The sequence below is a fragment of the Salmo salar genome, chromosome ssa01 (genome assembly GCF_905237065.1).
Source record: "Salmo salar chromosome ssa01, Ssal_v3.1, whole genome shotgun sequence".
Taxonomy (NCBI): domain Eukaryota; kingdom Metazoa; phylum Chordata; class Actinopteri; order Salmoniformes; family Salmonidae; genus Salmo; species Salmo salar.
The window spans coordinates 89,870,251-89,884,782 of NC_059442.1; the positions used below are offsets into that span (position 1 = coordinate 89,870,251).

The 14,532-nt window shown below is 40.0% G+C and overlaps 2 protein-coding genes across 2 annotated transcripts in view; both read right to left on the reverse strand.

The window, feature by feature from the left end:
* Window positions 1-843: 843 nt before the first annotated feature.
* On the reverse strand, window positions 844-6,499 carry LOC106610058 (forkhead box protein L3). The gene is made up of 4 exons (XM_014209181.2): window positions 5,936-6,499; window positions 5,167-5,268; window positions 5,007-5,073; window positions 844-4,601 (listed from the first exon to the last, which is right to left on the reverse strand). Exons 1-4 carry the CDS (start codon window positions 6,079-6,081, stop codon window positions 4,137-4,139), a joined length of 780 nt encoding a protein of 259 aa, XP_014064656.2. The 5' UTR covers window positions 6,082-6,499; the 3' UTR covers window positions 844-4,136.
* Window positions 6,500-11,282: 4,783 nt separating this feature from the next.
* LOC106609787 (extracellular serine/threonine protein kinase FAM20C) overlaps window positions 11,283-14,532 on the reverse strand; it is a 124,843-nt gene continuing 121,593 nt past the window's right edge. The window contains exon 9 of the mRNA XM_014208805.2: window positions 11,283-13,144. Coding sequence (XP_014064280.1) covers window positions 12,883-13,144 — 262 coding nt within the window. The 3' untranslated portion in view covers window positions 11,283-12,882. The remainder of the gene's footprint in view (window positions 13,145-14,532) is intronic.

Here is a 14,532-nt window from a genome sequence, read left to right on the forward strand (position 1 = left end):
ATGGTCTAACAAAGGCCGCTCTAGCTTTGCCACCTTTCACCGCAGATGCGGAAGTGTGACACTGGCGGATGCAGTGGATTGAGACGCATCCAATGCAAAGAAAACAACCTAAACTCTAGCTTAAACTGACACATTTTTATGGGGATTTTTTTGTTATGTAACTTAGATTGAAGCAACGGTGCGTCAATCGACTCTAGGGGGTTAAATCAAAATCACTTGGAGCTGATTTCCTGGTGTTTTTGCAGTCTTTTATGTCCAACAATGAATATATATATATATATATGTTTAATTAGTTTTTGTTTAGAAAACTTGGGGGCCAAATTTGGCCTGCGAGCCGCCAGTTGGGGAACCCTGGCGTAGGCCGACTTACACCGACAACATGAATTAACAAGTGGTCTTACAGTCACCCAGCCTCTATTAATGTCAATGGTCTCTTGCCCTCCCCTTTTCTAGTGGTTGTTTACATGGGACCATGGATCTTTGCAGTACGTAGTAGTATCAAAGATACTGATAACCTTTTATCTGTGGTAGAACCCACTGAAGGCAGTAGCGGTGTAAAACAGATAGGATTAATGATGTTCTTCTCTTCCTCTCTTCAGTTTCAATGGAAACATGACAATCACAGTTCACATTCTAAGCTGTGAGCAGCTCCTACTGGCCAAACTGGGTGTGAGAAGGCAAATGGCCATGTGCAAGCAGCGCTGGAAGGGACTGGGACTAACCACCGTCAATCAGCCCATACACTCATAGCAAAGCAGCAAAATCAACTGACGTGTGTGTTTCTATGTGTGTGTCTGTGTGTGTGTGAGAGAGACTGACTGGCGTGCGTACGTTTGTGTGTATTGACCAGGGCTGTGGTGCATTGTAGTTGCATTGCATGTGTGTGTACATGGTGTGCAATGTGCCTTCCATGCAACACAGAGCTGTGTCATGATAACACACACATTGTGCATGCTGTGTAATTCAGTCTTTACAATTGCAAGGAAGAATTAAATAAAGTCAAGGTCTGATTCTGAAACGTTTTAATCTCATTGTCTGCCGTCTTCTCATCTATCATTTCATGATAAATGCATATTAATTATTGTATTTTCACCCAAAGGACATGACTGTGAAGTGTGAATACTGAAACATGGGACAATATAATGTGAATATGCTAGTTTGCTTTTTTAAGCAGTCTGCTGTACCCCTATAGATGTTGTCACAGATAATATTCTTGAAGAGGGTTTACAAAACGTTGACTCAGCAACAACAAGTGGATGTCTCAGATTGGTCCATCAAACATTGGATTAGACATTGTGTTCTGTCTATGGTCTTAGTAAATTGCTTCCCAAATGGCACCCTATTCCCTACATAGTGCACTACTTTTGAGAAGAGCCCTATGGGTCCTGGTCAAAAATAGTGCACTATATAGGGAATAGGGTGTCATTTGGGACTCATGGTATGCTCTGCCAGGCTTCCTGACTGGGACAAGCAGACATGTAACTGGAGGTGGAGGAGAAATGAGGCAGGCTGAATTGGAAATGAGGGCTTACCCTTTATTTTACAGTCCGATGTTTACTTGCTATTTACCAAGAGTCGCAAGCTACCGTAATTACATAGTAATTAGCTAACAAATTACTCTCATTTCTTTGAGATTCACTGAAGTGCCTCAACATATAAAGCGGTTCCTGCTTGCTAAGCAGTAGATGCCAATTCTCAGTGAATAGTGATGTAAAATAAGGGATACTTCCCATATTTCTCTTACATCCTATTTCATTTCTTACACCCTTCTAGTCATTTTAAAACCCCCGTTTCGGGTTTAGCAGGGACATCCTAACAGGTCTCCAGTAGCAGGAGGCATACAGGGCCTGAAGGATCTACAGTAAATATAATCTAACTGTAAACACATCTAAACTGACATTGATTTGACATCCAGTGTTGATGTTCTCATTCAAAACACATTTAAAAGCCATTTTAAAACTTGCATATTCCACCCCGCAGAATCTACCCCTGGGCTTTTGACTTGTACTGTAAATGGGGCTTCGAATGGATTCAAATGTATGTGAGTCCTTTCTGGCTTCTCAGGCTATTCCAACCCATCTTCATTAGCTAGATGCAAGCCTGATATCATTACCCAGCAATCTGCATTCCATTGTAGGACTGGTACATAAGCAAGTCCCATACAACAAACTGCACCCCTACCCCCTCCTACCACAGCTCAAAGAAATCATGGTTGTTAGTCAAGTAAATAGAAATTACACAGCCTCCCCCATATACAAACATACACTGTATTGTATTGTTTATAAACAACAACACACATATTTATAATGAGATTCATGATCATAGTCATGTTGAAAATGACTCCCAAGAATGAAAATCCAATTATAAAACAAACGCTGTAGATTAAATGACTTACTTGTGTTTATGATTTAGATGTTATTAACGTTGCAGATCGTTGCTTTCCCAATTTCCTTCTCCCTATTCCACTCAATCTACCCTGCGCTGCACATTTCAACATTACCTACCTGCAACATAGCCCACAGCAAGTTGACGTTTATTGGGATGAGTCTTGTCCTGGAGGCAGGCAGAACTGAGTGATTTCCGCTAGATAGGCCAGCTGTGTGTTTTTTTTTGTTGCTCAATATGACATAAATAAAGGTAAAAAATATTGATAGCCTTAAAATGCATTTAAAATATTTTGCGAAAATGTTTGGATTAATTAAAAAATATTTCCCAAGAAAAATAAATCAAACATGAAATAAAGACGTTTAATAAATGTAATAGACGCCGTTCTAGAACCATTGAGTCCGCAGCTACAGCAATAATAGGAGCATTCATTGACAACATAATGTGTGCACCGACTTTTCCCCTGCCTGTGCTCTTTCTCTTTGGTGTCTCAACACAGACCCATGCAGACCCAGACCAGCCTTGCAGCACTTTATGATTAGTTAATTTACCCAAATAGGCCTACATCCACAGCGCCACCTTATATCAACAGCTTCGTTAATGGAAACCTACTGATCCATAACAGTGGTGGTGCTAGACGTTGGCTGGAGGGCCAAGCAGGTATGAATGTTAATATCACTGATCGATCACAGGATTTGAAAGGAGGCATACGCCGGCGTGTTTAATTATAATTGCGTCAGGCTGGTCGGGAGGGGATTGTGGCATTGTTGTTATGGCAGGCCTCGTGTATTTAACTAGGGTCACATCTCGCAAGTGTAATGCTATATTAAATGCCACTCATGTTAAGTGTGTTGTTGTGTTCTGTTGAAACCCCTCCTGTCCTGAATGATGTAGTCACGGCATAATATAAAGGTTAAATTGAAAATTGTCCCTTCAAACAAGCAAGAGAAACCCGGCGATGATTGATATCCCTCCTCATAACAGGGAAACAAATGTTAGCAGAGTAGACCCCATGTTTAAACTCCTACATACAATATATGAATATAATGTATTTTAATGGAGTGCCTGGATTAAATATGGAGTATGTCAGTCGCAGGAGAATTTAAAAGGTCATTGGGAAAGATTAGGTTTGGAGAGGGCTCAGCCTGGATTAATTCAACCTCATGATAATTGCCTTCAATCACAACAAGGGTTGAAACGGCTGAGTACCAGCTGTGACATGTGCCCTTTACCCTGTTCATTGCTTTGACACTTTCACTAACCCAAAACATTGTAGAGATTATTACCTTTTAATCTTAATAGTTCATGATGATATCACACTCCCTTCAGTTTTATCAGCTTTCTCATACAGTCAGCATACACTGTATTATCCTGTCCTTAAAATAGGCAAGATATTATATAGATTATAGATATTATATAGGTGAATCATTATTTTCACAGACCTTCGTAACAGAACGTCCTACTTTATGAATAAAGCGTAATGTAAACATGTATGCCTTGGGACAAGACTATGAACAGTGTACAAGTTTCTTTAGAGTGTAGACTAATGTATATTTACTATAATCAGCTAGGATCCACAGCACAATACTGGACCTCTCTATGTTATTTAATTACAGGACAAGTCAATAAAATATCCCCTTGCACAAAAGGGCAGTCTTTCGATCTCTTCATTTACTAATTCAGATATGGAGGAAAAACCATCCAGTCTTTCAGATGTAGTCTCTCTCTCTTTGTAGTCAAGACTGTGATACTCACAGGGTCCAGAAGTGCAGGTTGAGGTGTTGGGGCTCCAGAACGTGTATGTGGGGCTCTGATGTACCACTATGTGGGGGTCTGAAGCCCGGCAGAGGGGGGTCTGGGGTGGAGAGGATGTAGTCAATACTGAATTTAATTTCCGGTCCTGGTTTCCCCTGGCAGTTTGGGTTGAGGGGGTTGTGGTGACCTGGTCTGTGGGCAGGGCTGATGGAGCAGAAGGAGTCCGGACTGGGGTTAGGATCGGACCGCCTGGTGGAGCTGCTTTGTTGTTTGTTGATGTTGTTATTGTTGTTTACTGGGAAGAAAGGCTCCCCAGGCTCTCTGAAACCAATCTTCATGTTGCGTCGGCGCCGGCGACGCCGAAAGTTGCCGTTCTCAAAGAGGTCGAGCATGGACTCACAACCGGTGGCGAAGGTCCAGTAGTTGCCTTTCCCCTTCTCATTTCCTTCTGTGCGGGGAACCTGGAGGGAAAGTAAAAAAACACACCAATAAGAAAAGAGAAATAACCCCATAATTTTTTAGATCAGGCTCAAATGTGAATTCTACATACAGTACTGTAATGAAACAGTGTTGTGTCTGTTACCATTTTTGCTGATATTGTGTGCAAAAAAGTATTTGCTTACAATTCATACAGTCGATTGGTAAATTAGTATGTAAACGTGTATGCCTGTCTTTACTGTTACCTTATTATTGTAATATATTTTCAAAGTTTCATACAATATTTCATCAATGAGGATAAAATATTATAGTCTTATATATTGTTCTGACTGATATCAAGTGAAACGTGTATCGAAGATTGTGATAACATTTGTAATTAATCAAATGATCAAATATCATCACACAACATGTGATAAAATGTCCCTTACCTTAACAAAGCAGCTGTTGAGAGAGAGGTTGTGTCGTATGGAGTTTTGCCATGCCCTCTGGTTGGACCTGTAGTAGATAAAGGAAACACTACTCTGTCAAACTGAATTTGTGGAAGGTATCCAGAAAATGGCTGTTGAATAAACATGTGAAGCTCCTAACCGGTAGTAGGGAAAGCGCTTCATGATGAACTCATAGATCCCTGACAGGGTGACCCGGTGCTCTGGACTCTGCTGGATGGCCATGGCTATCAACGCTATGTAACTGAGGAGAGAGGGCAGACAGAAAGTTACAAAAAGTAAAACAATTTATTTGTTGGTTTTCACATTGAAATTCACAAGAACATGGTTGGAGAGTAACTGATTACATGCCTTTTAAGGGGAAAGTAATCCAAAAGTACCTGAAAGTAATCAGATTACATTACTGAGTTTTGGTAATCCAAAAGTGACGTTATTGATTAAAATTTGGGACAGGTAACGGATTACATTTAGAAAGTAACCTACCCAACCCTGACCAAGAATATCTTGATAAGACTGATTCAAAATTATATTCAGGGTAACAGGTTTAATATTCTTAATTATGATACCAATTTAATTTGGATATTGGTTGAAATACCACAATCTGATTAAAATAATACAACAATATTTGGTTATTTAAAATTAAGAAAATAAGGTAACTGAGAGTAAGTAAAAGGTTTTTAGATTTTAAATGAGTTGCGTTACATTCCTTTGGGATTTATATTATGGTCTCTAAAATACCAAAATAATTTGAATTTCTTTAGTACTTTTTTACACATTAAAACTAACTAAACATAATGTAATATTTTAAATACATAATTTATAATAGCTTAGATCATGAATAATGCTAATAACAATACTCTTGATAATTCGATTATAAATTCATAAGCCAATATTAATCATAAGAATTCTACCTGTAAGCAGGTCGACACATCTTCTTGTCTTCATCTGTGCTGCAGGAGGGGTATCCATCTCCATCATAGTTGAAGCAGTTATATGGATACTGTGAGTTATCAAACATGTCTACACTTCCACACTGGCTATTATCGGACTGCTTCATCTAATTAACAAATAAAGGCGAGTTTTTACCACCCTCTAAATACCAACAAAAGCAGACACTTGTTTCCTTTACAGTGAATGCCAATGGTCTTCTACTCTAGCATACTCTACTCATAGTGGTAGCTACTGAGAATGAAGTCTACCTTTTCCCTCGTTGATGACTGGGTCCCAAGGAACCCCCACTCTCCTCCTGACTGGCTGACTGTTGGTCCCCAGCTACTGTAGGCTAGGCTTGCGCCGATAAGACATGCCATGCACCAAATGACTTGGCCAGCCCAACACATGCTGTCTGCTTGAATGTCTGAACCCAGGGCGTGATCAACTGGTAGCTAGACTAATCTCTGTCTCACTTTGAATCTGGGTGGTCTATAGCCTACTTAGAATTTACTTTGTTTTGTTTCTTATAGGTTAATCTACCTAACAGAATTTAAACTAATCCAATACTAACAAACCTCACATCTCCATCGCTCTCTTTCTATTGTTTCTCTTCAGCCTAACTCTTTAAAAAGTGTGTTGTGTCAAGATTATACTTTTTTCTGTCCATCGTTTTTTTGGTGTGTGTGTATGTGGAGGGGGGGGGGGGGCTTCCTTGCGTTTTAGTCAACAAGGAGAGTTTTGTAGATGCAATCTATAACGCTGTATAATGGCCTCAAATTGTGTTTCCGTGAATAAAACAGGGGATGTGTGTTAAGACTGGCTCCTAAAGGGCCATGTAGGTCTCTCCAGACAGCCGACACAGACCGGAGAAAACAGCCTGTGGGCGAGGCCTCCATGTGTGGTCTGATGGGATCCAGTAGATTAATTGTTGTAGTGGCCCTTTGTGTGATTATATCGATGCGACCAGAACCGTTTTAAAATGCAATTCTGTGTTTACTAATTCTATACTAATGGGGCAACAAAGTGTCAACACCCAGGTCAATTTTAAAGAGGCAAACAAGAGTGAACATTTTAGATGTCCATGTCCAAATAAAAATAGTCCTATTCTCAGCTCATGTAATTGTGGATTTCCAAATGAATAAAACGTTCAAGTAATGGCATGAAAAAAGTGCCCAACCATATGCAGGCAGCCTAGGTATGGTGCATTAGGAAAGTATTCAGACCCCTTGACTTTTTCCACATTTTGTTAAGTTATCCTTATTCTAAAAAATATTAAATTGTTTTTTCCCCCCTCATCAATCTACACACAATACCCCATAATGACAAAGCAAAAACAGGTTTAGACATTTTTTCAAATGTATAAAAAATATGAAACATCATATTTACATAAGTATTCAGACCCTTTACTAAGTACTTTGTTGAAGCACCTTTGGCAGCAATTACAGCCTCGAGTCTTCTTGGGTATGACGCTACAAGCTTGGCACACCTGTATTTGGGGAGTTTCTCCCATTCCTCTCTGCAGATCCTCTCAAGCTCTGTCAGGTTGGATGTGGAGTGTTGCTGCACAGCTATTTTCAGGTCTCTCCAGAGATGTTCGATCGGGTTCAAGTCCGAGCTCTGGCTGGGCCAGTCAAGGATATTCAGAGTCTTGTTCGGAAGCACTCCTGTGATGTCTTGGCTGTGTGCTTAGGGTTGTTGTCCTGTTGGAAGGTGAACCTTTGCCCCAGTCTGAGGTCCTGAGCACTCTGGAGCAGGTTTTCATCAAGGATCTCTCTGTACTTTGCTCCGTTCATCTTTTCCTCAATCCTGACTAGTCTCCTAGTCCCTTCCACTGAAAAACATCCCCACAGCATGATGCTTCACCATAGGGATGGTGGCAGGTTTCCTCCAGGCGTGATGCTTGCCATTCAGACCAAAGAGTTTCATCTTGTTTTCATCAGAGCAGATACTCTTGTTTCTCATGGTCTGAGAGTCTTTCGGTGCCTTTTGGCAAACTCCAAGCAGGCTGACACGTGCCATTTACTGAGGAGTGGCTTCCGTCTGGCCACTCTATCATAAAGGCCTGATTTGTGGAGTGCTGCAGAGATGGTTGTCCTTCTGGAAGGTTCTCCCATCTCCACAGAGGAACTCTGGAGCTCTGTCAGTGTGACCATTGGGTTCTTGGACAGCTCTAGGAAGAGTCTTGGTGGTTCCAAACTTCTTCCATTTAAGAATGATGGAGGCCACTGTGTTCTTGGGGACCTTCAATGCTGCAGAAATATTTTGGTACCCTTCCCCAGATCTGTGCCTCGACACAATCCTGTCTCGGAACTCTACGGACAATTCCTTCGACCTCATGGATTGGATTTTGCTCTGACATGCACTGTCAACTGTGAGACCTTATATAGACAGGTGTGTGCCTTTCCAAATCATGTCCAATCAATTGAATTTACCACAGGTGGACTCCAATCAAGTTGTAGAAACATCTCAAGGATGATCAATGGAAACAGGATGCACCTGAGCTCATAGCAAAGGGTCTGAAGACTTACAGTAACAGTCAAAAGTTTTGGCACACCTACTCATTCAACGGTTTTTGTTTATTTTTACTATTTTATACATTGTAGAATAATAATGAAGATATCAAAAATATGTAATAACACATTAGTAATCATGTAGTAACCAAAAAAGTGTCAAACAAATCAAAATATATTTTAGATTTTAGATTCTTCAAAGTAGCCACCCTTTGCCTTGATGAACTCTTTGCACACTCTTGGCATTCTCTCAACTAGCTTCACCTGGAATGCTTTTCCAACAGTCTTGAAGGAGTTCCCATATATGCTGAACACTTGTTGGCTGCTTTTCCTTCTCTCTGCAGTCCAACTCATCCCAAACCATCTCAATTGGTTGAGGTTGAGTGATTGTGGAAGCCAGGTCTTCTGATGCAGCACTCCATTACTCTCCTTCTTGGTCAAATAGCCCTTATACAGCCTGGAGGTGTGTTGGGTCATTGTCCTGTTGAAAAACAAATGATAGTCCCGCTAAGCGCAAATCAGATGGGATGCCGTATCACTGCAGAATGCTATGGTAGCCATTCTGGTTAAGTGTACCTTGAATTCTAAATAAATCACTGACAGTGTCACCATCAAAGCACCCCCACACCATCACACCTCCTCCTCCATGCTTCACAGTGGGAACCACACATGAGGAGATCATCCGTTCACCTACTGCGTCTCACAAAGACATGGGGGTTGGTACCAAAAATCTAAAATTTGGACTCATCAGACCAAAGGACAAATTTCCACCAGTCTAATGTCTATTGCTCGTGTTTCTTGGCCCAAGCAAGTCTCTTCTTCTTATTGGTGTCCTTTACTAGTGGTTTCTTTGCAGCAATTCGACCACAAAGCCCGGATTCACACAGTCTCCTCTGAACAGTTGATGTTGAGATGTATCTGTTACTTGAACTCTGTGAAGCATTTATTTGGGCTGCAATCTGAGGTGTAGTTAACTCTAATGAACTTATCATCTGCAGCAGAGGTAACTCTGGGTCTTCCTTTCCTGTGGCGGTCCTCATGAATGCTAGTTTCATCATAGCGTTTGATGATTTTTGCAACTGCACTTGAAGAAAGTTCTTGAAATGTTCCATGTTGACTGACCTTCATGTCTTAAACTAATGATGGACTGTTGTATCTTTTTGCTTATTTAAGCTGTTCTTGCTATGATACGGACTTACTAAATAGGGCTGTCCTTTGTATGCAACCCCTACCTTGTCACAACACAACTGATTGGCTCAAACGCATTATGAAGGAAAGAAATTCCACAAATATACTTTTAACAAGGCACACCTGTTAATTGAAATGCCTTCCAGGTGACTACCTCATGAAGCTGGTTGAGAGAATGCCAAGATTGTGCAAAGCTGTCATCAAGGCAAAGGGTGGCTACTTTGAAGAATCTCAAATGTAAAATATATTTTGATTTGTTGAACACTTTTTTGGTTACTAAATGATTCCATATGTGTTATTTCATAGTTTTGTTGTCTTCACTATTATTGTACAATGTAGAAAATAGCAAAAATATAGAAAATCCCTTGAAGGAGTAGGTGTGTCCAAACTTTTGACTGGTACTGTATGTAAATAAGCTATTTCCCGCTTAGTCATTATGGGCTATTGTGTGTAGATTGATGAGAAACATTTTTTATTTAATCCATTTTAGAATACGGCTGAAACGTAACAAAATGTGGAAGAAGTCAAGGGGTCTGAATACTTTCCGAAGGCACTGTAGGCCTATACCAGCAAATGTGGATTAAATCAACTATAACCAGGTGTCAGTCCAACTGCAACAATGAGGTGTCCACATCTTTATCAACTACAGGATATTGTATTCCCATTTAGAGCCACGGTGTATCCTCTCTGTTTTGTAAGCGACCTTTGTGACCTTTGGTTCGTCTCCCTCAAAATTATTTAGCAAATAAAGTGATTAGCCAGTTATTCTAATTGCAATAACCCATTATCTATTCTAAACATGCCAGTGCACTAATTTCCTTTCTTTAGTGATGCAGTGAAATCAACTGCACCACCGTCTTATGGAGCAAATCCAGGGCATGGTGTACCACACACATTTTCAAACAAGGAGTCACTATCATAGAATTACAACTTCTATTCTATTCTATTCTATGGTCACTCCATCGGAGCAGTGCAGAGGAAAGAGGGTGGGCTCAGGATCAGATAAGGCGTCCTGTTGGTCAGATTCCTGGTTTATTCCCATGACGATGATTCCTCTGCTGTCCCGTCTGCGGTCAGTATGATTACCCTAGTTAGACCTGTGGTCTCTGTCTATTAGATGTTTGTCTCAGAGTGCATCCCAAATAGCACCCTATTACCTTTACAGTGCAATACTTTTGACCAGGGAACATAGGGTTCTGGTTAAAAGTAGTGCACAATGTAGGGAATAGGGTGTTATTTGAGTCGTAAACTCAGACTGGGCTTCCTCCATTCAGTCCTATGGATGCATTTATTAAGCCTGGCGGAGGCTTTTACGGGGGCTAGGGAAAGGTTATCAAAACAAAAAGACTGTAAACATGTTGATGTTGTGGTGCTGTAGTAGACATCATTACTGTACTTATATGTATTCAATTCACTTGATTGTGTCAATTAAGCTACATATGAGGCACTGTACTCTGAACGTATGGACACGTAGATATTAGATATATTTGTTTTCTGTAAGATTCGACTGTTTCTGTGGTGCCTACAAGGATCAGAATCAAGTCAGATTTTTTTTGCCCCGTCTCAATCATTATTTTATCTATTTTTCTAACTTTGAGATATATAACTGATGAGGTTAAATGCCACATTTAAATGCACACCTTGTTTAATTGCACCTTTACAAACCTCCACATAAACCGTCCATACATACAGTATCAACCAGACAGACCTAAGGAGACACAGATAAAAACAGGATGGGATGGATGGAGTATACGCACAGAACTCCCCACCTATGTATATAGCTTTATATCAGGAATTCATATTTTCCTGCAATTACTCTCTTAGTCATGATCCCAAACTTTCAAGTAGTTCTATCATTGCACAGGCACTAGGTTTATCTACCGCAGTGGGGGCTGGTGGGAGGAGCTATAGGAGGATGGGCTCATTGTAATGGCTGAAAATGGAATTGATGGAACGGAGTCAGAAATGTGGGTTCCATATGTTTAATGTGTTTGATACTGTTCCATTTATTCCATTCCAGCCATTACAATGAGCTCGTCCTCCTATAGCTCCTCCCACCAGCCTCCAATGATCTATATATTGACTTTCAGTAGCAATAAGTTAAATGTTTTCTCCAGTAAAGCAGATCTGCCATTGGAAAGTTAAGAAATGTACATCCTGAATATCTGTAGACCACATTTCCATCTGAACATCAGACATTCATCACACTCTAAAGGAACAATCATCATACAAAACCTTGGTGTCAATTTTAGCTTCTTAGTACCATAATAGAGGACATCTTTTAAATCTTAACTTCATCCTCAAATCAATAAAATAATCTACAAGCAGAAGTAAAATAAGAAAAAAAGTACAAAGGAATAATCTGAATAATTGTTGTAATATACACATAGATTTGAACATACATTTTGATTTGATTTATTCCCACCAATGATTAACGGGTCTGTGAATTGTGATACAGCTCTGGACTGGTGCATTTCTTGACAAGTCAAAAGAGCCTAAATTGGACTGAGCCTACTGTACCCTGGTTAGGTTTTGACACAGTTCAAACAGAATCCACAAGCGATTCAGATTCCTTTCCACTAACATTGAACAAAAAGTTCAAATTTATTGACAAAGGACATTGCTATTTGTAGATGCACTAGTGTTACCCACTAGCTGACAAACTCTGAACTCTGTGACCACTTTGTGGCTGTGGTAACTAATAAATACTCTCGGAACAGGTTGCATTTGAAAGATGAAAAGCAGAAGACACAATTTGCAGTAAACCGGCACTCCAATCAAATATATTTATAAAAAAACACATCGACAACAACGTAAAACAGCAACAGAAGTAATAAAACAATTAGCAATAAAACATTTTTGTTAATTAAGACAGTCGATCTCCTCAAATAGGCATGTTGTTTACAGGCCTTTGACAGGTCCCAACAATGCGTATAAACACACATGATTCAGGTGACAACAGAAGGAATAATATCAGTCTTGGAATTCACTGAATTCAAAAATGTCTTCTGAACAAGACAAGCATCTCTCAAGACTTTCATGGTCTGTAGCGCTGTGGTGGGCAATCCATCGATCGGTTGGTTGGGTGGTGTACACTAAGTTATTTAAGGGGCCTATGGTGATAGCGGTCCACATTTGTTCAATCCAGTCCAGTTAAGTCTGATCCACTCTAGTTCTGGACAGTTCGATCCAGTCCAATCCAGTCTAGAACGGTTCAGGCCTTGCAGCTACCTCCCCCTTGGTGATGTGTGCCCCCACTCCCTCTCCCCCGCCAGGTCATCCTCCACAACATTACTATAGCCCTCCTTCTCGATGCAGTCTGCCAGGACGTTGAGTGTATGGCGTAGTCGTCTGTCCATAGCCTTCAGGTGGGGCTGGATGAGGATGGGGGTCAGTTTGTCCCTCAGCAGAGACTCAGACATCAGACCACTCAGCTGGTACTCCTCCTTCGCCAGCAGCTGCAGACGCAGGTGTGTCGACTTCTTCACTCTGGAGGGACAGGAGGGAATGGTGGAAGTTTATTAATGCTGTTTGATTACAACTTCATATAAAGTCATCAACTTATGAAGTGAAAACTCAGGTTAACTGCATTGCAGTTCACCAGTCCCAATTCAAGTAAATTCTGAGAGTTCAGGAAGACCTACAACAAACAAAGAAAAGTAGGAGGGGTGCTCGACAACTATGAAAAAAATCCAACAAAAGGCCTTACCAAGAAAATCTTCCAAAATTACTAATTCGAGGCAGAAGGGATTTGGAGCACTCAACAAAAAAGGCAGAGATTCATATCTAAAAAAGTTTTAATAGGAGACAGAATGCAATCGGATCATCATCTAATTGGCGTTCACATAACTCTTATAGAATTTCCACGTGGACGGGGATATTGGAAATTTAATCAAGGTTTACTGGAGGACAATTTATTTTTTAACTATAACCAAATAAATTCATAACTGAATTTTCCCAGTACAATATAGGTTCAGCAAATCACCTTATTGTTTGGGATACCTTTAAATGTACCTTCAGAGGTCATTCAATTCAATATTCATCAACAATAAAAAAAGCCGTTTTTGGCTAAAGAGACAAGACTAACAAGGGAAATACATAAACTAATTGTACAGGTAGATAGCAAAAAAATTGATACTACAGTACAGAGATACAAAATATGTTAGAGGAAAAAAAGAACTGGAGGAACTTATTCAAGAACAATCTAATGTAATCTATTACAAAAATAAAGCAAACTGGATGGAATATGGAGAAAAATGCACCAAATTATTCCTGAATCTCCAACACAGGAACGCTAACAAAAAGAATTTGCAGAAACTCATTACTGAAGACGGAGTCATCAATGACTCTCCAATTTATGTTTTAAAAGAGGAAGCTAAATATTTTAAGCAGATGTTTTCTTTTCCGTCTCATCCTCACCCACTTAATGACGATTACTGTAAGGAATTCTTTCCAAATAATACAAAAAATATAAAATTAACAAATGTACAGAAAGATCAATGCGAAGGCCAAATTACAGAGGAATAACTTTTTGAAGCTATTCAATCCTTTCAGTCTGGAAAAATCCCAGGGCTTGATGGCATACCGGTAGAGGTATATCAAGCCTTTTTTGATATACTCAAAGCTCCATTGTTAGCTTGTTTTAACTACTCCTATAGAAATGGTAGTCTGTTAGGTACTCAGCAGGAAGGTCTGATTTCACTATTATTAAAACAAGACTAAGATAAAGATCCAGTCTATCTTAAAAACTGGAAGCCTCTTACACTTCAATGTTGTGATGCAAAAATACTAGTGAAATGCATAGCACTCAGAATTAAAAAGGTTTTCGCCAGGTATTGTTCATCCTGATCAGACAGGTTTTTTACATGGACGATACA